This window comes from Numenius arquata, chromosome 8, assembly GCF_964106895.1.
Source record: "Numenius arquata chromosome 8, bNumArq3.hap1.1, whole genome shotgun sequence".
Taxonomy (NCBI): domain Eukaryota; kingdom Metazoa; phylum Chordata; class Aves; order Charadriiformes; family Scolopacidae; genus Numenius; species Numenius arquata.
Genome location: NC_133583.1, coordinates 60,277,029 through 60,303,278, shown reverse-complemented (window position 1 = coordinate 60,303,278; position 26,250 = coordinate 60,277,029). Strand labels below are relative to the sequence as shown.

At 42.5% G+C, this 26,250-nt stretch overlaps 2 protein-coding genes across 2 annotated transcripts in view; both read right to left on the bottom strand.

Annotated features, from left to right (window-relative positions):
• Positions 1-8,272: 8,272 nt before the first annotated feature.
• On the bottom strand, positions 8,273-14,257 carry LEPROT (leptin receptor overlapping transcript). The gene is made up of 4 exons (XM_074151943.1): positions 14,182-14,257; positions 13,876-13,951; positions 12,872-13,058; positions 8,273-11,644 (listed from the first exon to the last, which is right to left on the bottom strand). The coding sequence occupies exons 1-4, from the start codon at positions 14,195-14,197 to the stop codon at positions 11,528-11,530; spliced, it is 396 nt and encodes a 131-aa protein (XP_074008044.1). The 5' UTR covers positions 14,198-14,257; the 3' UTR covers positions 8,273-11,527.
• Positions 14,258-18,936: 4,679 nt separating this feature from the next.
• Positions 18,937-26,250, bottom strand: part of DNAJC6 (DnaJ heat shock protein family (Hsp40) member C6) — a 35,847-nt gene continuing 28,533 nt past the window's right edge. The window contains exons 14-19 of the mRNA XM_074151830.1: positions 25,446-25,514; positions 24,598-24,723; positions 22,492-22,752; positions 21,974-22,119; positions 19,930-20,106; positions 18,937-19,038 (exon numbers count right to left, since the gene is read on the bottom strand). Coding sequence (XP_074007931.1) covers positions 18,937-19,038; positions 19,930-20,106; positions 21,974-22,119; positions 22,492-22,752; positions 24,598-24,723; positions 25,446-25,514 — 881 coding nt within the window. The remainder of the gene's footprint in view (positions 19,039-19,929; positions 20,107-21,973; positions 22,120-22,491; positions 22,753-24,597; positions 24,724-25,445; positions 25,515-26,250) is intronic.

The window sequence follows — 26,250 nt, the reverse complement described above, 5'->3', positions numbered from 1 at the left end:
AGGAACCCCACAAGCACCAGTGAACCTCGACATCTGGATCACAGGGAGAGCAGACACGAATTTCAGTCCTTCCACACACAGATGAAAATACAACTGTGTTGTATAAAGACTAGAGCTGTTCACACAAGACTAGATTAGAGAAGATAATAGAATCATAGAATGGTTTAAGTTGAAAGGGATCTTTAGATCATCCAGTGCCACCCCCTGCCCTGGGCAGGGACACCTCCCACCAGACCAGGTTGCTCCAAGCCCCCTCCAACCTGGCCTTGAACCCCTCCAGGGATGGGGCAGCCACAGCTTCTCTGGGCAACCTGGGCCAGGCTCTCACCACCCTCACAGCAAAGAACTTCTTCCCCACATCTCATCTCCATCTCCCCTCTTTCAGTGTCAAACCCTTCCCCCTCCTCCTGTGGCTCCTCTCCCTCATCCAGAGTCCCTCCCCAGCTTTCCTGGAGCCCCTTGAGGGACTGGAAGGGACTCCAAGGTCTCCCCGGAGCCTTCTCTTCTCCAGGCTGAACAACCCCAGGTTGTTGAAAGATTCGGGTACAGAAGACACTCTAGTCTTTCACTTGTATCCCATACCTTGCATCCTGTTTAAAATGTCACAGTCCCTTGTTTTGCACATTTAGAGGCACTCTGCATCCCCAAACATCAAAATTCTCCCTTATTGATTGGGTATTTTAGCCAAAAGGTCTCCACTTGAAGTGTGTCAAACACAAATCTAATTTGATTATTCAGTTCAGACAGGTTTTCCCTTCGGAAAGGTCATATTTAATGCAGCATTATTCCATCACGCATCTGACTGCAGGACATCTGAATGCTGCTAATACTGTGGCACCCCCGGATAACCCCAGCGAAGCATCAGTTGCCTTTCCCTTGCCACTTTTCATTTCCACCACTCCAGTTTCTCTGTCCACGGGGTTAGAGAGACATAAAATTGATTATTGAACATGATTAATAAAACTAACTTCAAAAGGTTTCACTTTGGGTAGGAAGTTCTGATGTTCATATGGGAACAAAATATCCCGCATCCTGTTCCCACACTCGGCCTCCAAATAAAAATACAGTCCTAGCGAATGGCCTATTAACGCAATTTAAAAGTTTGCAGAAGGGCAGGGAAATGCTATCAAGTTAACGTGATTACAAAAAGCGCTACAGGAAAACGTGTATTGACTGACCCTCATAATGAGTTTACCTACAGACTTCCTCATTACCTGCGCATTACAGAGGAGATGCGGTGAAGAGAATACAATTAGCTTCAGTAACTTATACTACCTTACACCATAACCCAGAAGAGTTGTATACAATAAAAACAGGCACTTAAATGTCAGACGAACAGATGGAAGAATGATGGTTTTACCCTTTGATTTACTTATAGGCAGCCTTTTCCAAAGCAGCAAAAAGTTCAGGATCTATTTGTAAACGATCCACCAAAATTGACTTTATGTTTATTTCTGTCTATCGGTGTAATTATTCCTGTCACTAAAGAAAAAGGAGTACGCACCGATATCAGTGCTGTCATCAACCATGGCTTTCATCACTTGTCAGAAACAGTCACTGTATAAACAGAAGATGAAACTAAAATTAAGCAAATTGGGCCATTTTCCATACCAAATCAAAGAGATATAAGTTTTAAAAATACCTTGCAGCCCACGAAGTTGGAAAAACCATCATTTTTGAACAAACTTCACACAGTGAAAGACAGTAAATCACAACCACTGCCAGAGCAGACTCTTTCAAGAATTATAAAGCAGACATTAGGGGTTTTCTATTTAATAAAAATTCTTCCACTCTGTACCGAGCTTAGGACATGAGTAAGAGTTTATATTTAAAACAGAACGTTAAGAAACAACCAAATATGCCAAATCAGAGCTAGTGAAAAGCTTATCTTTTAAAACTCTTTTTAAAATTATTAACAAAGCCTTTAAGATTTAGCACAAGGAATTTCCTGTGTATCTCTCCACTAAAGACAGGTAATAAATTACAGCCCAATTACAATCACCTGTGACTTTTTTTTTTACAAATCAGTGACATCACCATTGCATCTTAAGAAAAACTGTGGACTTGAACCTGTCTGTAGGTACCAGTGTATCATCACAGCTCCTGATGGTCTCATATGGAGCTGCCCCATGAGGAGCCGCTCCCTTTTCATTTCACTCCATCACATTTTGCCTTCTCCAAAGCCACCACAGGTGACATTAATCTACTTCAGCTGCACTCCTCCTTTTGAGTCGAACGGAAAGATTCCCACTGGAATGCCACTGGACTATGGAGGTACCAATCTCTGTACTGCTCACTAAGGGAATGGAAAATTCAGGCTTAACTTGAAAGCCAGTGATTTCAACAGGAACTGAATCAAGCTCTGAGAAGAGCAGGATGGATTTATTTATTCATGCTGGGATCCTTTCACTAGTTAACGATCAGTCTACCTCCATCATTTAGTCCAATTCAACCCCCAGACAACTCTCCTGTTAAAAAAAAAAAATAATAATCTTATGGAAGAACTTTTTTTGTTTTTGTCTTTCAGATGACTTCCTGCTGGAAAACAGATTTTTCTTTTTAATGTACACACTGCGATTTTATTTCCAGTCAGATATTTTGTTCCCTGTTCAAATCTGAGTTCTGTCATAGTGAAAGAGTGGACTCTTTCCTCATCCGGGAGTCATCATGCATAATATTCTACATTTTAGAATGAAATTATACCTACAAAAGGGAGTATATGAATATATATATGTATGAATATGTATGTAAACAGGAACTGTCCCAGAAAGCTATCATTTTCCCCCATTACCATGATAAGTCCCAGCTGTGGCTGTCCAAATATACCTTTACACACTGCTGGAAAAGCACAAGTCCTGACTTTGGTTCTCAGATATTCTGTGCCAAAATCAGTGCTTGAATCCCAGAGGTGGAAGTGCTGGTAGAAAAAGCGTTCCTGCCAAGATCTCACACAGAACTCACTGAAACCACCAGGAGGCTTTCTGCCGATTTTTAGGGGATTTTTGGTTAAGCTTTTAAGTGAAGGTACACGGTGAACTTTAAACAAATTAAAATTTTTCACTGCATAGGGGCAAATCAGGGATATAATCAAGATAATTCTGCTGTGCCAGTTGTACTGGGGTAAGGTTAATGACATACATCCCGTTACAGTGCTTACTGGCCTTATCTAGTAATGCTGGATTTTTTTCCTTAAACGAGGTTGCGCTAAAAAAAAAATAATATTAAAATATTGCTTTTTTATATGCATGTTGCTATAGCAAGTTATACAACAAATCCTGGCTTTAATAGCAAAGACACCAAAACGGAACTGAGGGAAAATGGGGCAAGGACGATCAAGGCGATAGCACTCAAAAGGAGGAACTACAATTGCTGTTCCTCTCTGGTTACAGAAACCGTCAGCTCAGAACGGTTTCTCGGTGTATCTGAGAAAGTCCGTCCTTACAGAAGAGCACTGAGTATTTTTAGCCTCTTTCTGTTAAACACAAGTTTTAAGTAATTAGAAATGGGAAGTCAGAGCCATCAACTCACATCCAGAACCAATTAGTATTTCATGACATAGTTCTTTCTAAATTGCCACTTGCCTGCCCCTCTTTCCATCTTGTTAATACCATCCATAAACCAGTGTTTGTTAAGTTGTTCTGAATGTGTGACTTGCTTTTGGCTCAGCTTCTTGTGGCACCTGGAGCTGACAATAGCTGGAGTCCCACCAGGGCAGGGAAGCAAGGACTGGTTGCGATTACTGACTGTGGGAGTTTAAAATTCACTCTCTCATTCCGGAGAAAAAGGAGCTGCCAGAGGTTGGGGGGAGGGGTGAGTTGGGTTGTTTTTTAATGGAACTCCAGTTCTGGGCTCCCCAGTTCAAGAAGGACAGGGAACTGCTGGAGGGGGGACAGCAGAGGGCTACAAAGATGATGAGGGGACTAGAACATCTCTCTGCTGAGGACAGGCTGAGGGACTTGGGTCTGTTTATTCTGGAGAAGAGAAGACTGAGGGGGGATCTGATCAACACCTATAAATACTTCAAGGGAGGGTGTCAGGGGAATGGGGCCAGTCTTTTTTCAGTGGTGCCCAGGGACAGGACAAGAGGAAATGGGCACAAACTTGAACATAAGAAGTTCCACCTAAACATGAGGAGGAACTTCTTTCCTGTGAGGGTGGCAGAGCCCTGGAAGAGGCTGCCCAGAGAGGTGGTGGAGTCTCCTTCTCTGAAGACATTCAAACCCCGCCTGGACGTGTTCCTGTGGGACCTGCTCTGGGTGGACCTGCTCTGGCAGGGGGTTGGACTAGAAGATCTCCAGAGGTCCCTTCCAACTGCATATCATTCTGTGATTCTGTGTAAAGGCACATGTGGAACAGGAAGGGGATCTCCCAGGTGGCCAGGGTTAGGTAAGGGACCCAAGGACCTTCTGAGCAACCCAAGAGTTAGGATGAAATCTGGGACCAGTACAGGGCTGCAGCTCAACACCTACTTGGAGCTGGGACCTTCTGTGCTTTCCTTCCCCCAAGTCCTCAGGGAAAAGGGCTAAAAGCTGAAGAGATCAGACTAACACTGGGGGACAACCACTGCAAAAGAAGAGAGGAACACAGAGACGCCTCTATCCATCATTAGGTGTCTAAAGGGGTTTGAATAACCTGAATGCTAACTGAGGATATTTGCTGAATCCTAATTAACTTTACGGATTGCTCACTTATGAGACTACCAGAAAGACACTGCGTTTTGAAATTGTTTCTAATGAGGATCTGTCTAGCTATTAAAAAAATCCTTGGAAACTAATATATTTTCTGCTGTAGATTTTCATTAAACAGCAAAATATTTATTAAGAATGCAATCTTCTTTGAAGGAATGAACAGAAGAGAGAGCATTCTCTGGACTGCCTAAAGTATATTATTTTGTATTATCTGACTCAAAAGGTAAAACTTACTTTATGTATGCATATGAGAAATATTCTGCATTTCTTAATATTATAAAATTAAACTAAGAGCAGAGTTCTCGTTCAAGACTTATATGGGAAATGGCTTAATCACCATGGAGTTGTTTAAAACCGCCTAACATCTCATTGCAATCATTAGCATTTATTTAGTCCGAAAAAAACCAGAATGCCAAAGAAAGATTGGCCACGCAGGGTGACACTGAGCCATGTTACTAGAAACAAGGACAAGCTGTTAAATCCTCTCCCGGAGTAAAGTGCCCTCTGTTGAAATACAGGCATATGGAGTTTTTTGTAGCCAACATCACCCCCATATCCTGTGGAACGCAGCCAGAAGAAACAGACACTCAAGGAAGATGGACAGTCTGTTCCACAGAGTGACTCACAAACACGCTCACAGATTGCCCTCAGACACGAAGGGCTTCACATCTAACGGGATTAGGCCTCTTTTATCCCTCCTTTCCTGCCCCACTGACCCCAGCAGCAAAGTCCCACCAGCTTCAAAAGGGGAGAGCTTGATCAGTAGCCAGTAAGTTACAACTATTGCAGCTCTTGTTTCTATGTTGTGTAAAGGCTTTTTTTTTTTCCTTTTTAAGATGGAAGACTGGCGACAAAGGCTCCTATTATATTATGAAATACCAGTCTTAGGCAGGAATTAAATGAATAATGAAATCATAAGCCCAGATCAAACAGTCACAATAAAGGGTAAGCAAAACATATAAATGTCACCATGAATCCTCTTATTTCAAGAATAGACTTTGTAAAGCGCGATAAATACTGTTTAACTTCTCCCCAAATCCTCAAGCAAACAAAAACACCCAAGCAGCATCTGTCATTTATTCATATCGACCAAGAAAATGAAAGCAACTTAGCCGGTACAGTGGAAAAGGAAGCTCAAAGCAGGTGATGAAAATAAAATTCACAGATATCAATAGCCCAATAGCCCCACCTGACCTCCTGGACCTACCAGGAGACATCAACATCCCTTTTTGCCTCCAGCTGTGTTTGAGCCTCAGCACTCTATTCTCCACTTAAGGGTTTCGAGTGAACTTTATAAAACCGGAACATGATTTTGGTCTTTTTTTGTGTGTGCATGTGGTTTGGTGTTTTGGGGTTTTTTTTGTTTGTTTTTTTAAAATTCCATAAAAGGGAGCAGGTAATTTCACAAGCATTCCCCAGGAAAAACATGCAATTAAAAATACAACATAACACAGGCAACTTCCACCACTGATTGCCAGTTCAGCTGCTGGCAAGCAAAGCTAACATAGAAAATATCAGGGTTGCAGGTCACACCACCTGGGAGTTACTGCTCTAACTACATGCTTGAAATTCTTCATTTTAATAGACAGAAATGTTATAAGCATGTTTCACAGGAAGAAGTCTTCCCTATATGCAAAGACTCCAAGGCAAGACTATATTATGTGCAATTTTGCACAATTACCTTTGTTATACCTAAATTACTTTATTAAACAAAGCCAAAGCAATCTTCTCCCAGCATCTAAGGATTTTCTGGTGGGAATAGTATGTTTTTATAACCCCTCGGCTCTCCCCAGCACTCTCTCTCTCATAGATGGCCATAAGGACCTCCAAGTGTTGAGGGCCAGCAGGAAACAAGCCATCTGCACAGGCAGACAAGGGATGATCACCCTCATGGGAGAGGGAACAGGGAACAATCAACCAGTCCATTTAAAACGAGCCATTAGAAAGAAGCAGAATCCAGAAAATTTGTTAAAATCTAGAACTAGTCTATGGGAAGTAGTAATTAAAAAAAAAAAAGTGAAATGCCTGGTGCTAGTCATGGGGCATGAGCAACCGTAACCAACTCTTGAAAATAACCCAGAGACACAGCTGAAATAAACCTCAACATAAAGAGCAAAAGCAAAATAATAAAACAAAGATAAATATTGGAACAGGCCGTTGGAGAAAATGTTTCTCTGAGAGTGTCCAGCTGATCTTTAAAGTCCAATCACAATTCACCAGTCGATGCTTCCTTATGTGTTTTATCAAGAGACACCTCCCTGTAAAGCTCTCTAGTACATACTGGTCATGTATTTGCAGGGGCCACTTAAACAAATCAATTAGTCATTAGTACCTGGTGTGCATCCAGCTTAATGAAATAGTCTTTTCATCCATTATCACAGATCAGAAACAATCCCTGCAGAGCAAACGATGCAGTATCTTAGAAGACATGCTGTGTTAACAATTGAGATCAGGGTTAGAGAGATCATTTTAGAGCATTGCATAGTTTTCAGTTTAACAATAAAAGTCTACATGTGGCATACTAGGACAAGTTTGTTTGGTTAACTCCATTTGGAGTTTGTTTGGTTAACTCATTTGGTATTAATGAGCTTACATTCATTTTGTGGGATTAAGGTCTGTTTTAAAGTTTTTTTAAAAGTTACCTGAGGTCATAACTAGTTAGAAGGTTACCAGCTTTCTTAAAGGACTGCAGAGGCCACAAAAATCAGTGCAAGACTTATGCATATTTAATTTTTTTCCTCCAGATAAGCGTAAGTTGACAGGGAACTGCTCTCCTCTTCTATTTGATAAATACCAGTTATACCATACAGATAATACTCGCAAATCCAGAAACAGGGTAAATAAGGGAGCTGAGGAACCAAGCCTAGAGCTGGGCGAGGCGGCACAGAACAGCAATCCCAAACATTCTTTTTGCAAAACAAGGCAAAGGCAGCAGCCAACTGATTCAAAGTGCAAGAATACTCACCTTCTCCAAAGCTCAGCTGCTCAAATCGTTGCTGTAAACAGAAAGCATCAGCTATTCAGAACGCAGATGCTACAGCCGCTTCCTCCTGATGGTGGGTGCTTTCACAAATTGATTAAAATCACTGAGAAGTGATTTTCACTTCACTTTCACAAGCACCGGTGGGATCAAAATCACCCACTTAATATATTCACCAACTTAACTACAGGAGTCCTGACCTAAAAAAGAAAGGAAGCTTTGATGCCCCCTGCATTCCTGCCCATCAGTGCTGACAGAGCAGATCTGTCTCACTCTGGACTCTTTCGAAGCAGGGAAAGTGGAAGAGGTCAAGTACTACCTCACATACCAGCTTTTTTTGAACACCTTTAAAAAGCTCACAGATTTACCATGTACCTAAGAGATACCTGATGATAATTTACCCGCATATTTGAATACAGCCTCTACAATACATTCTAATGCATTCCGTAACAGCAATTCCAGATATTGTAATTAGATAATGGCTTCTGAAATTTGTTCATTATATCATTTACACCATTACGAAAGCACCACCGGATATGTTTTATCTTTCCTCTCACACAAGAGTCTGTTGTCACCTTTTGAAATTTAAGACAGACAAATACTTGAGCATCAGATATGTTTATTAGACAATTCAAAAAGTCAGTTGTATTAGACAATTCAAAAAGAAAAGTAGAATACGTTTTAATTTCCATGTATTAATACTTCATCACCTCAAGAACCTGGCACAGAAAACAAAAATAGTGTTTACAAAAGTTACAAAAGCTGCACTGCATTCCGAATGACAAAACATGATTAGTTGACAAGGAAGCTTTATAAAAATCCAGTAACAGATTTTCACCTGATTACAAAACGTAGTGATATTGCCATGTATATGCATTCACAAAATCAGCACAGTATTGAAACTAAGGCACTTTGGATACATAGTATTCACTTCCATATAGGAAAACAATTTCAGAGAAACCACAGTAAATTGCTACTGGTAGATGGTGACAGTATGCCCAGTACTGGCATCAAAGCACCCGGTTTGTGTGAATGAGTGAAGCTCTTGATAAAAAAAAGCACTGAATTTTTATTTATTTTTTTTTACCCTGACTGTTTGATAGCGAAGAGTCGTTTCAAGCAAATTTCCTTTTAAGGAGGTCAAAGAAAATTGCCATGATTTAAATGCTGTTAAACACAATTTTTGAAGTTAAACATGTTAAAATAGAAGTCCATGGTGAAAATCGCATGAAGTTCACATTAAGGATTAGTGCATGGAGCCATTTCAAAAGAAGAAAACAAAAAAAAAAGCATCGACTTTCTTCATTCCACATTAACCTGCCCTTTCAGGAGGCACCCACCAACCACAGTGGTATCAAAGGAAATAGAGCACAACAGAATAATTTGTCAAAGAAGCAACCTCTCTTCAAGACTGTACTTTCTGGTCCTCCTTTTCAGTTTAGATTGTCATAAGTTTACTGCCTGTATCCCAATCTGCCACAAGCACATTATTAACCAAGAGATCTAGACCAGATTCTATAAATAATGAGTCTCTAATTTAAAGAAAAATTCATCTCAACTGTTTTTCACAAGCCACTGTCTTGAAAGTAAAATTAAATCAGTACTTGAGTAGTTTTGCAGACTTCTATTGCAGCCTTTGGTACCTAAATTCTAAGGAGTAAAAATACTCAAGAACCCAACCCTGCGAGCACACGAGTACTTTCACAGGAGTTAAATCGAATTGTTAGCAATGACTTTAGGCATTTACAGGATCAGGCACTTAAATCGTGTATTATTGTTGCTGGTTTACTTCACCAATTTGAATGAAAAAATGCCACGGTATAGGAAAAAAAGCAACTTCTTCAAAAATCAAAGCAGGACTTATACATGGAAACTATGATTACTCTAAACAACCTGGCTCATAATGAGTACAAATAATTTCCACAGTAGTCCTTTACAAATCAGTAGGGTCCAACAGATTTCACTTAAAGTCAGGAAGGAGACACCGTAAGAGAACTTGTTTAAGCACATCATCTTTACAAGTATATTCCTGCTATGTCTTTGAGGAAGCATTAACACGCAGAAAAAAACCCTGCCACAATGTTAATTCTTCTTTTACAAGAATGACAGCCTAGACCCACTTCAGTATAAAATACAGCTACTCAGCATTCCTCACCACTAAACTCTTCACTTTACACACATCCGAAGTTAAATTTAAAACATGTAATTAACCTTTCTGAAACATGATACTCCCTTCCTACTGAAGTGATATGACATTACTTGGACCACAGAATGATTTCTCTACCCTTCTTCCAGGGCACTGAGAGCGAACAAAAGACCCAGTATCAGGGCGCTCATGTTACATCCTTAATTTGTGATCCTTTGCTCTGCACAGCCATCCACAGGACACCGCTTTTGCGGTACACGAGTATTGAGAGAGTTTGGAAAGCAGCAAAAGTAGCTCCATACAACTTAGGGGGCAAAAAGCACTGCGGTGGTGAAGCTGCCACATCTTGTGGGGTGGATTCTATTACCTCCTCATACAATATCCCTTATGGCTATGCAGGGTGACAGCAGCCAGCTGCCACCTCACTCACACAACGATAAAATACTCATTTGCAATCTGTTAGTCTAAAGAACTTGCAATAGTAAAACATGCCCTATGCAGGAATCCAGCTTCTTCACAGAGCAGAAACCTCTTTCGTGTCCATTTTTCTATGAAAGAATAAACTAAGGTGTCTCCTCCTTCACCCCTCTGCAGATTACTGAGATGTCTTCTAGAGTTAGGGCTGTTTAAAAAACTACGTCTCCACAATTTGCAGGATTCAGCAAGTCAAAACAGTAATAAAGTTTACTTTTATAATTGGGATCATGTGAACGTTTACTAGGATAATGCCATTTAAAAATATAGTGTTTTAATATAACAATCTCTTCTTACAGATAAAAAAATAGTAGTTGAATAAGTATGTTTTAAAAGCAATGAGAACTGAGGAGATAAGAAGTCCTACCCAGCAGAACACTCCCTTCTTTGCAATTCAGACATTTTACATGTAAGAATACAGAGTTGTGTACTACATTGTGTTCGTAAGTGTCCTGAGTGTAGTTTCTTCTTTTATTTCTTCACATGAGAAGTAATGTCAGCTCTAAGCACTAAAGAGGCATTAAAGTATATTATTCCAAAAATACATCCACAGTTGTTAAGTTGAACAGGGACAAAGCTTCAGTATCTTGGGGAGGGGGGATTATTTTTTAAATGAACACCGTAAATGGAAAGATTTTTAACCAAGGTTATTTTCTTTTTCTTTCATTAGGTAATAAAAGAGTTGGCATAACCCACATTTGTTTTTACGTTATCAAGAAAAACCACTAAAATTGCAATTACTCAAATGAAAAGCAAATACTCATTTATCCCTAATCAAAGCAGAAAGATGGATCAAGTCAGACAATACCAAGATGGATAATCTTTATATTGGCCTATTTTGACTCCATGGTTAAAAAAACCCAACAGGCGTGCTGACCAATATCACACATATTGATGATAGTACTGCGATTAAAACAAAAGTTAATGCCTATATAATGAAAAAAAATGAGTAAAACAGCTTGTGTTTTGTAAACTTATTTAGGGACAAATTTGCAACAGCAATTCCAGCTTTTACTGAACACATTAAGACAGTTGTCATAAGGGCCTTTTCCCTTTGGCTGAAATGCTTTTTAAAAAGCATGTTATGATCTGATAATGTGAAACCACATGCAGATGCACATACATACATACATCTCAGCGAGCACACACACATATGTTATAATATATAGACATATACACACACAGAGTATACATATGGTGATACATGCTGTAAAACATTACCAGCTTCAGAGCGATGTCCTACCACTGTTCCCAGCTAAAGTCATCTCCTCTACCAAACACAAGAAAAAAGCCTAAAATAGTAAGGAAAATGACTGCATTGCCAGCCAGCACCAGACCACAGGCTCCCCATTTGATCTGAAATGCAAGGAAATGAAACAATCAAAGGAGTTCTTATAAGACAGGTTCAGGCCAGTTATTTACATGCATTAGATAAACTAAACGAAATACTACAGAAAGGTGCTAAAAGCATAAAGAAAAAAGACAAAACAATACATAATTCAACTTATGTGACTAATTACTCAATTAGCAACCACTCCTATTACTAATACAAGACTTCAACAGACAGGCTAATAATGCTATGTTTTAGAACAAAATAATTACCTTGCCATACCAATCACTAAAAAATACCTGTCATAGAAAAAAATCTGGTGAAACTAGTGCTCTCCTTTAATTGCCATGCAACAAAATAAAAAGTCGCCTTTTAAATAAATGGCAGTAACGAGTACGGAAAACAGTACGTGGTCTTAAAGGTAAATAGCTTTCTTTAACGGTCTACCCGACTAAGTTCAACTGAAATAAGTCACAAGATACAGCTATGCATTACAGTTCCCCCTCGCGGTCACTTCTGGTTCTGCCTACTGTCAGGTCCACAACGTAAAAACTAAAAGGCAGTGACAGGGAAATCGGGCATTACAAATAAGTTAAAACTAAGCACATAAGTTTTAAGCAAAACTGAAAGACTGAAGGGGAAAAACAACGCAACACATAAAAACGTTATTGGGTAGTTTGGGAGACAGGACAGAGGAATTCTTTGCCTTGCAAACAAATGTGACAAAATCTCACCACTGAAGAGCAGTTCAGAAAGCAAAGAGAAAAGAAGCTAGCAGAATTTCCTCAGACTTTGAGGGGACAAAGCATGAGCTTGGGAAATGCTTTGAAAACCAGAAGGGCAGCTCTGGAAGTTTGGACTTTTAACTGATAACGCACTCCAGTCACCAAGTTTTCAGCATCCTAAATGGAGAAAGCAGACATTCTGAGATAAAAATAAGGAAGGTGGCGCAAGAAGCGGTGCAAAAGGTGATGAGACAGAGAGGCATGAGATGTAGGAGGAGATGATATCTTGTATTGGATCAAAACAAAGCTGGAAAAAAAAAAAGCAGCTTAAAAGCTTTTCAGTCATGCAAGTCCTTTGTTCAGGCCAAAAAGCAGCATAAACAGACAAAATTTCAGCAGAGTGATTATTTTCATCAGAATCTAGAACCACCACAGGAATGAAATTAAAGACAGGATTTACAAACAGCAACAGTGCACTTAAAGATTATAACTGGTATCTTACAATAAAAATTAGCAAGCAGAACTTACCGCTTCAACCCGTGCAAGGATTATAGGAAATCCAAAGGCAGAAACAACAATTCCAGTTGTGAAGAAATATGCCAATTCCCTGCAGGCACTGCTGGCTGCATCACTGTCATCACTTACTCTTTTTGCAATGAAGTGGGGAATGGGGCAGATGAAGTAAAATATTAAGACAAACAGAGGCCAGTACACACTGGGGAAGGGGAAAAAAAAAGGAAATACATAATCAGTTTAGGTGGATGCTTCAATAAAAATTATCTTCTGTTTAGAAAAAGTAATTGCAATGGCTGGAATCCTACTTTATGGTTTGAAAAGTGGATTATATGATTTAACCACATGCTTGCACCCAAAGTGGCAATCCTACCTTGTTTTCCCTGCATACTGGCACAAGCACCCATACGGTAGTGCAGGATCTACCCTCTCACGCGAACAAGCGTCAATTTATTTTACACTTGCATCACCTGGCTGATTCAACTCACACTGCCGCCGCATGAAAATGACAGTCACCACACCAGGGACAGGAAAAGCACGCAAGTGGGAAGGGAACCGAGAGCTTTCCCAAGTTAGAGGGATCCCAGAGTATAAACAAGCTGACCGTGAAGGCACACCCTTGCACACTTCCCCCTGCAAGAGCTCTCATTAGCTTCACCCAGATTTTTAAGTGTAATAGACATCCCAAGTGGAGTCTTGTGGTAGGAGGGTTGTTTAAAGAAACAGGGAAGTAAGGGAAAGAATTGTGCGAGGTTAAAAATGACTGTTTAGCAAGATGGCACCGCTTTTCCTGAGAAAGAATAGAGCTGTTTTCAGTCTTTTTTTTTTTTTTAATGGAAATGAAAGTACTGGCTAAGGACCTGGTATTTAATCACAACAAACTGCCATGTGTCAAGAACCAGAAAGCAGGCGACTGCTAGAAGCTAACTCGAGCCAAGCAGCTCATTTAAATGAGATTAACACCTCAGTTAACAGATATAAAGAAGGGGAAGTTTTGGAAGCGAAGCCGGCCCGCTCACCCGTAGTACTCCAGGGCGCAGCCCAGCATGAGGAAGGTCAGCCCGATGGCTCCGCTGAAGGAGAGCGCCACGAGAGCTGCAACAGCACAAGGCAAGGCGGTGGTGAGGAGAGAGCCGCCTCACCGGTTACCGGTCACACCCTCCCCGCTCCCCCGCTGAGGCGATGCCTGGGGAAAGCGGAAGCGCAACCCGATCGCTCTGCTCCCTCAAAAGGGCCTCGGCCCGCGGGCGGGACAGCGGGCTCGGAGCTGCCGAAGGGCAGCTCCGAGCCCGCTGTCCCGCCCGCGGGCCGGGAGCGCTCAGTACCTTTGATACCCGCCATGTTGGGAGCTCTGAGGGAAGCCGAGCTGAGGTGGCGGCAGGCGCGCGACTTCCGCCTCCCGGCCGCTTAGCCCCGCCCCCTTTCCCGCACCACGTGAGCGGCCGCCAATGAGGCGCGTTCCGGGCGGCCCCGCCCCGTAACCATGGGGACCGAGCGAGGGCGGGGCCTCGCTGCCTCCAGTCAGGCCCAGGGGCGGGTGTTTAACAGATATACGCATAAACATACATATATATCTTTATATATAGTGTATGCGTGTGGAAGTACATGTATATATGTGTGTACAGGCACAATTCAAATACATAAATACCGTTTTAAAGTGCCCTCACCCCTCAGTTGCTGCCAGTTTGCAGGCTGCTTCTGAAAACCCCTGTTTTCACCCCAAAAAATGGACCCAGCCGCCTGCTTGTCTCATACAGTGCCTTCTCAGCATCTGCATCATCCACCCTTCTGCTAATCTGCACCCAGGAGGGCACATCTTTTTTCAGAGCCGTATTTTTCAAGCCTCGGATTTTTTGGGGGACCCTGTTTTTGACCCAAGAACAGCCTTTTTGGGGGAGGTTTTGTACAACCCTTAGAATACACCTTCCCCAGGGAGATCGTCTTTAGATCTCTCCCTTCTCAGCCTATCGCCCCTTCTTCTCTTTTCATACCTTGCCTGATACAGATTATTTTTGCCAATCTCATAATGATTTTTAATTACTTCAGAGCTGACAGACCACAGGCCAAGAAGGCCTCCTAATTAAAACAGGAGACTTAGGGAACTAAATTCTCCATGTGAAAATTTGGTTAGGTGGTACGTTTGCCCTCTTGCTCTTCTCTGGGTCTCAGAAGTGCAATAGCATGAGAATAGCAAGTGACAAACTGTGTCCAAAATGTCTTAATTTGGGAAAACCACCAGCCCATAAATTACTGCATGGCATCAGTGACCACTTCAAAGAGGCAATATCGATACCGGCCGAGTACCGTACGAGCTGGTGTATGGTGTTAACCTTGTGGTCTAGTCACCATTTGTGAGAAGCATCCGAGCTCAGCGTTTCTGGGGTTATTTCAAGGAACGTGAACAGAAAATGATATGGACCCCCTTTCACCATACCCTCCCACACTGCAAACCCTTTGGCTGTCATCAACAACGACAAAACCTAGGAGTTTTAATACAAGCTTACGTCTTGGACAGTGGGATTGAGCGTACCCTCAGCAAGTTTGCCAAGGACACCAAGCTGTGTGGAGCAGTCGACGTGCTGGAGGGAAGAGATGCCATCCAGAGGGACCTGGACAGGCTGGAGAGGTAGGCACGTGTGAACATCATGAAGTTCAAGGTCCTGCACATGGGTCATGGCAATCCCAAGCACAAATCCAGGCTGAGCACAGAATGGATGGAGAGCAGCCCTGAGGAGAAGGACTCAGGGGTGTTGGTGGGTGAGAAGCTCCAGACGAGTGCTGGCAGCCCAGAAACCCCCTGCACCCTGGGCTGCATCCCCAGCAGCATGGCGAGGGGGGGGATTCTGCCCCTCTGCTCTGCTCTGGGGAGACCAGCCCCCCTGCAGTGCTGCCTCCAGCTCTGGGGCCACCAACATCAGAAGGATATAGACCTCTTGGAGAGGGTCCAGAGGAGGCCACGGAGATGCTGGGAGGGCTGGAGCCCCTCTGCTGGGAGGACAGGCTGAGAGAGTTGGGGGGGTTCACCCTGGAGAAGAGAAGGCTCCGGGGAGACCTTGGAGCCCCTTCCAGTCCCTCAAGGGGCTCCAGGAAAGCTGGGGAGGGACTCTGGATGAGGGAGGGGAGCCCTAGGAGGAGGGGGAAGGGTTTGACACTGAAAGAGGGGAGATGGAGATGAGATCTGGGGAGGAACTTCTTTGCTGTGAGGGTGGTGAGAGCCTGGCCCAGGTTGCCCAGAGAAGCTGTGGCTGCCCCATCCCTGGAGGGGTTCAAGGCCAGGTTGGAGGGGGCTTGGAGCAACCTGGTCTGGTGGGAGGTGTCCCTGCCCAGGGCAGGGGGTGGCACTGGATGATCTAACTTTTTTAAGATCTTGGTACAGCTGCTGTTAATGTAAACAGTTTCTATCTCCAATATATACCTAGATACACACCTGAGTTAACTTGTCTAAACAATCAGAAGGTAGAAGCAAGTTAAGTTGCCACCTTCTGTTTCAGCTGAAGGGGAATTTTTTCCTCTTAATCAAAAGGCTGCATATTTTGCCATTGCAAATGTTGTCTAAATTAAGCCCTTACTGTTCTTATAATCTGCTTGCAGTAACAGGAACTTGCTTTTCGTGTAGCTTGTTCACTCTTGAGGAAAGAAAAGCTCTAGGAAAAAAAAAAAGTATTTGTCTCTAAAGCAAGTAATTTATGGTTACCTTTATGTGTACCACACAGGTCCCACCCAACCTTAAACTAGAGCAACAGAGGTGTTAGTCATACAGGTAAGGCGTTGTAGGCAAAAGATGTTTCCATTAAGGTACATAGATACGTTGTTTAGCCAGCATTTGCAGAGACATTACTCTGAACTGTGTGTAAAGCAAGGAGGTTTTTTTTCCCCACAAGCACAAAAGATACCTGAATATGTTAATTTGAGCTTTTTAATGTATATACAAATGTTTCAGACCAGTCACAATTTCATTGAGTATATACTGTATTTACAAAAATTACAGTAATTTAGTCAAACAGTAAACCTGAACATTGATAACCTCTGTCACTACCAGATATGACAAGAAAATTTTTTAGTTAACTATTTTGATATACATACATCCTAATACTTTCATGCATCCATAAAAACTTTAGGGATGGAAGTAATCAAAGCTTAAGTGGGGTAGGGTTTCTTTTGGTAGTTAAAGTTTAATGATGGATTTGTATTTTGTGAACGAGTGAGTATCCGGAGTTATGTGCCATGACAAACTCGATACAAAGCTAATGTAGTTTTCATTATTAAAAAAGTACATTATAGTAATGAGATCCTTTTTATTATATAGGCATAGGTCACAATATCTACAAATGTGAATGAGAAACAATAAACCAACAAATCACAGGAACATGATTCACATTCCAGTTATCTCTTTAAATAAGACAAGCACGTACTGGATCAAAACATTAATAAATAACATCCAGTTTGTTACTATTATCTCAAGGTCTTTTATATAAAAGGAGACTTATGTGTTGGTTTCACATTTTCAATTAATGGTAGTAAATAATGGACCAATACAACAAAAGGATGACTTTTATACAGAAAGCAATGTACTTTGACACACTCTCTCTGCAGTAAAGGTTTTGCCACTTGAAAAATGTAAGTGCAACAACAAGTGGATTGTCTTTAAAAACCACCAGCTTTAAAGACTCGCATCAGGTAGCAACCTGTTCCTTAAGCAGTAAATACAAATGATTTCCTGCCCATCTTCTGATTTTACCTGCCCTTTCAAAGCTCAAATACAGATACAACATGTTGGTAAATAAACGGCTAGCTTGAGTTATTCTACAAAAGGAGAATGCCAGAATTTGGGGTGAAGAGCATAACTGGCTTTTTTACTAGGAAAGATGCTTCAGCTTTAGCATCAGAGATACTTCCTTGTGATATTATTGCTTTGGTCCAATATAAACATTGAAGATAATTGATTTGCACTGTGTTTACCTCAAAAATCAGATCTGGTCCACAGATGTCTACATGACAGCTTGTGCACCGTGGTCTGAAAAGTGAAGTTGCAACAGGTTGCGTTCTGCCAAGAGCCTTTGCCAAGTGCTCTGGAGCTGATAAAGGCATAGAGGTGATACAAGTGGGCTGGAAAAAAGTCTTCTGAATCCTCAGGAGGGGAAGGGTTACCTACAGACTGAGAAGTTTCTAAAACTTTGCAGCAGAGTTTTAGTTTGTTGATATTTCTTTTAGTGCATGGTTCCAAGCTACTGATGAGAACTTCATGGGAAACACAGTACATGCTCATTCTTCATTTTTACAAATGTGGATTCACCCTCCCCCCCCCCCATTCCCCATTCCCCCAGAACTGCCGTTTAGCAAACAAACAAAGAAACAAGGTGCTGTTTAACATCAATTACTTGTTGTTTGCTTTAAAAGACACTCGCTCCATAACGCTGAGGAATTTCTCCTGCTTGTTTCACTGCTGGACTGTGAGGTGAAGTACAGTATTAATGCGTAAAGCAGCAGTCGGCTGCCACACTGATCTAACCCAGGATTCAGCTTTGTCTCTACTCAGGCATATGATATTATATGAGCAAGTAAGCAGCAAATGGTGACTGTTAGAAGTGTGTCTAAACCACATCTGAGCACTTAGATTTGATAACATTTGATCCAAACCTAGGAAGAAAGCACGTCAAATGTTTGGGCTTCACCACCAGTTTTTGAACTCAACTGAAGGGTTGCCGTATCACATATCACACAAAGAAAAAAAAAAAGTAGGAAATTCACCAGCTACACTGTGTCGGAGACAGAACAATTCAACCTTTTTCCCAGAAATGTGTTCTCTCTCACCCCACTTGAATCCAAAGAAAAATACAAAAGTTACAAGAAACTGTAACCCCGTGGCTCCCGTGGCAAGCCAGGTGGCTAGGTTTCCTCTGAGCTCAGGATTCTTGATACAAATATAAGGAAACCTTTCTCTTGTTCTTCATGATAAGTATTAGGCTCTTAGTTTTCTGCAACTTCTGAATTTCCAGCCAGAGTTTGGTTGATCTGTGACATTTGTGACAAGAGACTATATAAGCACTAGCACAGGCCTGTAGTGGAGACTGAGGAAGTGCCTAATACAAGGGTTTTTGTCCTTGGTTTTCAAATTCTGACCAGGCATCATTTAGCTCCATAAATATCATCTTTGCATATTGTTCATATGGCTGCCCAGTAGCCTGGAATAAAAAAACAGAAAGAGGAATATCACATCTATCAAATCAGACCACAAAAAGGTGACATTTGAGCAGCTAAATTCTCAAGCAGTTATCGTTCACTTTCCATGAATGGGTTTTACTTTTTCTTTGACAAGAGTAAGCCACTGTCAAGGGCTGCTTACCTTGTTTACAGCTTAAGAATTTCTTGGCTCTTCAGCTCCTCAGAGCTGATAACCCCCCATGTGCGATAAAGCACTGCAGTCCCATTGGCAAAAAGATCTAACCTGGGCTTTGCAAGAGGCATTTTACCTGCACTGAAGGGGAAAGAGCTGCCACCTGACACAGTTCCTTGATAAAAGCAATATTCCCTCAAGCCTCTGGGCAGCCCACATCTTCTCAAGCCTTGCCCACTGCCCCGAAACCCTCAGGGCCTCCATTCCCTTAAAAGTGGAAGCTTCATCACCATCGGGTTTCCCACATGGCGTCATCGCACTCCGGTTGGCAAGTGTAAGCAACAAGACCACGAGTTGGATAGGTAGATAAAAATCAAATATCTAAAATGGAAGAATCGGGTTATGACCCTTATCCTTTGATATGCCTTTACCACACCCCCATCTTCTTTAGGAGGCACAATATTCTGGACTGTTGCTCACCACCAGTATGGCTTCGAGTCAGAGTGAGGGTGACAAAAGCTGAAGATCTGAATCTTTGTTGCTTGGAGCAGCCTGTACCAAGCACAGTCTTGGGGCCGAGAGCAGTTTGAGTCCTCACCTTTCAGAAACTGGCAAAGATCTTGACGTACTACTGTCTACAAAGCTCTTTGCACCAATAAATTAAGCAACTACATGTAATGCTTTATAATTAAGAAAACAGCAACAGTGTCTCAACAATGTTAAACCGGGAAAACCTTACCTTGTCAGGATGAACGACAAGCACTGCCCGCCGGTAGACCTTCTTCACTTGCTCTGGCGTGACAAGATCTGCCATACTAACAGGTTTCCACTTGGTCTCCCCTGCCCATAAGACCGTATGCATTGTGGACAGCAGGGCTCTTATATTTCTCTCCTTCCCTTCAATCCATTCCAGGACCTGGAAAGAATAACACAAGTTTCAATTTATGCCTTACATTAGATATTCCAGTAGGAAAAAGTTCCTTCATTTGAATATCAATGACTCCAAGGAGCATCTTACATTTCTTTCCAACCTTTAGAAAGCCTTTGGAAGATATTTCTTAGTCTCTACGTTGCCTTAATTTTTATGTTACTGCTTGAAAGTTAAGCTTGAGCAACATCCCTGCTAAAAATACTGAGTTGGTAATGCTTATGAACAGTCATTAGATGGAATGGTCAAAAGATAAATGAAATGTTTAAGCTCTTTAGCAAGCTTAACGTCATACCTAAAATAAGCTCAACTGGAACTGTGCTGTGGATGTCTCTTTTGTGCACGTCTAGAATTAAATCTTCTAAAGACTCACGTTGAAGGTTGGCTTCAGTACAAATTCTTTTAAGCTCTAAAGTCAGAAGCCTCAATTCTCTCCACGTGCCTATTTGCTACCTGCAATCTAGTAGTCAAAAAAAGCAATAAGCAAGTCCACTTTCCCAGATGATGTAGTCCCCCTTGGTGGTTGCCATCTTAGTCTACAGCTAGGGAATGGGCAGAGGAAAGGGAAGCAAACGTGAAAAGCAAAGCATAAGTAAATTTAAGAGTTCCAGCCTGAAGAAGTGACTCCATGAAATTAAATGCGTCAGAGCAAAGGGAATTGTATTGGGAAGGGAGAAGCAGCTGGGTGCTTCAGGGTGCTGGGGAGGGAAAAGTTGCAATCATTAAGTGGTACCACATGAATCACTGATGTTGTGTAGCTTATGAATTGGGAAAAGTATTGCCCACATGGTGGCCTGACAGCTGTCCAGCATGGTTGCTGTCACACACTTTTCAATGGATAAAACCTTTCCACAAGATTAAAAATAATAATTTGCTCATTCTGTTTTCTAGAAGTTTGCTTGGCTTTTGCTTGGGCTTTTCCTCTCAGCTCTGTATTCTTCTGTAATTATAATTTGTGGCTTCACATTTCAAATGTGCAGTGGGACAGACTGAATTCCCTTCATAATATAACTGTAGTTTGGGAATTTATTGAGGAGAGATGAGAGAATTCCAAAGCAGGCAAGATTAATGAGATAGAGGATTAATTCCATTAGCTGTGCCTGCTAGTCAGAGCTGGAGTGATGTGGACGACCAGTAGCCCTGACAGTAACACTGAGCAAGCTGCTGTTGTTTGCCACAGTCTGGTTTAGGACAGAAACTAACCTTGGAGTTCTAAATCTATTCCAACAGATGTTCACACCTCCAGGGAAGGCATGAGAATTTATATGAACAAACAGCAGGAAGTTCTCTCTTTCTGCTCCAAGGCAGTCTCATCACAGGGAGAACATCCCTCATGTCACCAAAAACCTGGGTTTGACAGAAGGACTGGCAGAGATGGCCACTGCTCTTTTATCTGGTTTATTTGTAAGAACCTATTTTGGAGCAGAGATTTTACAAACTTACTGCCTTTAAGTAGTATCTCTCAATCTGACGAGATTCTTCCAGATATTCCCCAACACCTGCAGTTCATGGCTGTCTTTCTGCTCACACTAGCTCCCTGCTGTTGGGACACGACTGGGGAGCACAGCAGTTTATGATGCTATCAAGCGTGGACACCTACTTTATGGCAAGCAAGTGTGGGAGCTAGCACGTGGTCCTTGGGACCCAGCAACGCTGTGGAGGATGCGCACTAGAGTAAGTGCCAGAATGGGGGAACAGCTTCTGGCATGAAATGATCTGAAAGATTTGCTCAGCTGCCTCTCACACATGGGACGGCCGGTGGCTTTCAGGGGCGGTGTTTCAAGCAGCCACCAGCATGACGAGAACGAAAGACACGTGGAATGATTTTAAGAGCATAAACAAGAACACTGCTTACTTTTAGTTTTTCAGGGTCCATCTCCTTAGCCATTTCTTCTTTTCTCATCTCAGCTATTGTTTTGGGGCCCTTCTTGTCCTTGTGAGCATTAAAACCTTGACCAGATAATAGATCTTCAAAATCTGCAGACACTTTTGGCTTCGAATCTTGAAAAACAAAAATATCTGTATTGTGATAACAACTTCAAGTTCATTCAACAATGCTTTTCTACCCAAGCCACCCCCCACACTTATCACTGTAACAATCTCCCAATGCTAATGAGCTTGTAGGTTCTCACAGAAGAGGTGTAGGCTAATGCTGCCTTTGAATTATTATTATTGAAGCCCATTTGGAATCCAGGATTTCCTGAATACTAGCATGCTTTGGAGCCTAGGACAGGACATCTAGTGTTGAACTTATATATCATCAAGTGATCAGCATGACTTAGTTTCTTAGACCCTAACCTGTTAAGGTGTTTGAGCATCAAAGCAATATCAGGAGGAGCCAACCTTTTGGATGCTGAACTCTGAAAAGCTTACCAACGTTAGCTGGTCCTTTTCCACGCTCGTTTTGTGCTCCCGGCATGGCTGAGAAACTCACATTGTAGTTGGGCTTGTTCTGGGGAGAGGCGTGAGGCATGCTTGGCTGGGTTTTGGCTTGCGCCTGCTGCCAGCCATAGCCAGCTCCTTGCTGCCAGCCGCTGCCACCCATGGGCTGGGGAGAGGGTTTCTGCGGCGAGGGGGGAAATCCTCCACCCATGCCAGTTGGCGTGGTCGGTTTGCTGGCAAACGAAGGGCCACCTGCAGAGTATGGGGACCAGAGTGACAGTGAGCATTAGCAAACAGGATCATGGAATCATAGAATCATTCGGGTGAGAAGGGACCTTAAAGCCCATCCAGTGCCACCCCCTTCCCTGGGCAGGGACACCTCCCACCAGACCAGGTTGCTCCAAGCCCCCTCCAACCTGGCCTTGAACCCCTCCAGGGATGGGGCAGCCACAGCTTCTCTGGGCAACCTGGGTCTCACCACCCTCACAGCAAAGAACTTCTTCCCCAGATTTCATCTGGATCTCCCCTCTTTCAGTTTAAAGCTGTTCCCCCTCATCCTTTCGCTCCACTCCCTGGTAAAGCGTCCCTCCCCATCTCTCCTGTAGGCCCTCTTTAGGTACTGGAAGGGATACTGACTTGCCTTCCAAAAAGGAAACTTAAACAAAATCCCCCAGACAGCTGGCTTCTGTTTTCAGCTCTGCCACAAACATTTTTGCAACATCAAGCCAAGTCCTCCAACTTCCCTGTCACTGCTCTGAAAGCTGCTTAAAAGACAGCACCTGCCTTCAAAGACTGCACAGGAATTGGAGTAGCAGCTCACTGGGGAAACACAAGGAAGGCTACATGTGGGTAACTGGGAACCACCGCTGCTGTGTGCAATGGTGGCAACATCAGGTTAACATATGTTGAAATAGTATCTCCTGATGCCATGCTGATGTAATGCTGTCCCACAGAGTCGTGTGTTTCAGCGCCTTATGACTTTAGGAGATGCTCCTCCGACTTAATGTGTGGTGGGAGGTACACGGTATTAATATTTTATTATTTGAGACTAACATCCACCCTCAACTTTGAGCTCTGAAACATGTCATGGAAACTGGATCGAGTGCTTTGGACTTAGTCATGAACAACAAAGATGTGGTTAAATATCCTGTGGATGCCAAGTTATTTGTTTTTAAACTCCCTAACTTTGCTACAGAATACATGTTTTAACAGCACCTCGATGGCTCCGACATGAGTCTTGGCATACTTTTTATTTTTGCTCCTGCAGAGCAGCCAGTGATCCAGCAGAGGGAACTGGGAAACCTAATTCCAGAACCATGCTGGTGCTGACGCAAAGGAGAAAACAAACATCAGATAAAACCACAATGGCTTGCAAAGAGCTGAGAGCAGTGACAAAGGGAAGAAAAATCTATTTACCAGAGTCAGAGAAGCCGACACGCTGGGTTTTAAGGAAAACTTAAAGAATTTGTAAGATCTGCCTCTTTAGCACTGGGGTGAAGGGTTTGCTGATTGTTTTCTGAGATTTAAAAAAGAGGAGAGAAAATGCTTGTCTAAGCAGTCAAGCAAACAGTCCTTTGCAGCCAGGTGCAAATGAAAATGGGTTCAGACTCCTCCTTTACTGCAAATTAAAGGCAGATCAGGGAGGTTCCACAGGTTTCCTCACAAAGGACAGAACCGAGTCAAGTCTAGAAGGAAACAATTCCTCAAGGACCCCATAGATCTGAAGAGCCAAAGGCTGCTCCCAGGCACTGCTCTGAGGTCTGCAGCAACAGTTCAGTTGGAGTGAAACACTGAGCATCCTTAGCCTGAGACTCTTTAGCCTTACGAAACAGAGGTTACTCTTTGCAATCCATATAGTCTATGAGGTCCCAACAGGTTGTGAGCAGTTTTTTGGATGGAGGATCAGTAAAAGCACATATTTGTGAGCGCTTACAGAAAATCAGGCAAAAGGGAAAGCTGGAAAGCAGCACTGGCATGCAGACAGGCTGAGAGGACCCATAGAGCTCTTTGTCACATACTGGGATGTTCACCCTGTTTTTCTAAAACAGAGCTGGTAATATATTTTATTTTAAAATAAGAGATGCAAACCTGCTAAACTTGCTCCAAGGGTCCCCAGATCAGCAAATGGGTCCAATGTTTGGGGTTTAGCTTGATGAGTGGGAGTACTATGGAGGGATCCTGTAGGACTGGTGGCAGCTGACTTACTTCCCATTCCTAGGCCACCTGAAAGGGGGGAAAAAAAAAAAAAAAAAAAAGAAAAAACCGATAAAACCTGAGAGTTTTTCCATTTGACACGAGTGCAGCCTCTTACCCAGTGCTCAGTCATGTGATGTGAGAAGACTGCTGTTAATTTTAAGCGTACTATTGTCAGGTTCCTAAGCAGTCTCAACTCAGCGTTGGCCCAGACTGGTTGCACACCCACTCACACTTACGCTCAGCAACAAGAATGTTCCTTAGACTGTCTGCAGTGACAGAGCAATTATGACACATTATGGATGTATTTTAAGAACTAGAAGTCCTCAGGAAGCAACTTTTGGTAGGATGTACATATTCGCCCAAGATTAGAAAGAGTCATGCTATTATTTAGTGGCATCCCAGCAACTCGTATCGCTTCCCGGGTCCTTCTTATGGCTCTACACTGGAATGAAACACAATTCTGTCCACCCTCACCAAGCACTTGTCCCTGGTTTCTCACGGAAAGAAACTCAGATTTTGTTGAACAGAAAGAGTTTAGTGAAGTCCTTACCTGCATGACTGGGAGACCAGGACAACAGGGACTAACTAAAATCCTGATTGAAGTTTTGTTGGATTAGTCAGAGTGCTAAGCAGCAGAAAGAGGGAACCTGTTCTCTGTGGTCACTGGTAGCATTTCCCCCTTTGCCTCTTCTTGCTCAGAGCTCCTTAAGGGATTTTTGTTGAGTATCTTGAATTTTTATGATATGTACCTGGTTTGCTGGGCCAGTCCCAACCACCGGAAACATCTGGTTGTATGGAAACCGTTGGTGTGCTAGAAGCTAAGCAGAATGATTACATATAAATATCTCAGAGTAGTGTATAGCAAAACAAACATAATCCAGCATCTAGGAAGAGCAGGGGACAAGAAGCAGGAGAAACAGTATTGTGTCCACCTACCATTTGCCAATTAGAAGCTAACTTCTCCCCCATGATGGGCATTACAAATTTAACCTTTATTTCTGATCTCATGCTATACAGAAGCAAGGACACAGATTTACAGGGTTCATTTTACAGTCAGCTTTTTATAAAAACCTTACCACCAGACTAACACATGGGGTTTAGTGTTTCTGAATACATCTCAACCCAAGGACATATTCTACATGCAGACGGAGAAAAGGAATACAGCAAAGAAGCCCACACAGATATAAACCAGAAAGAATACACGGAATCCTTCCTTTAACCCTGTATCAAATACAGTCTGTACATCTATGCCGTTCCCCCTGCCAGCATTTCATTATCCATACACACCAGCTCTGTAATTTAATACCTCATCATGCTGGGCTACCATTTAAATTCCTTTCATTAGTGCAGCCAGCTCCAAGTGTGACCCAACCGTCTTATTCACAGAGTTAATATCCAATACCGGAGCTTGGCAAAGCATGGACGCAAGCAGTGCCAGCAGCACGCTAGTTCCCTCTTTTGTCATTCTGGCTTTCCAGCGAGACTGTTGCACCCAAGGGGCACGTGTTAGATGACCAGACACAAACAAATTCCTATCTGGATGGGTTTCAGACA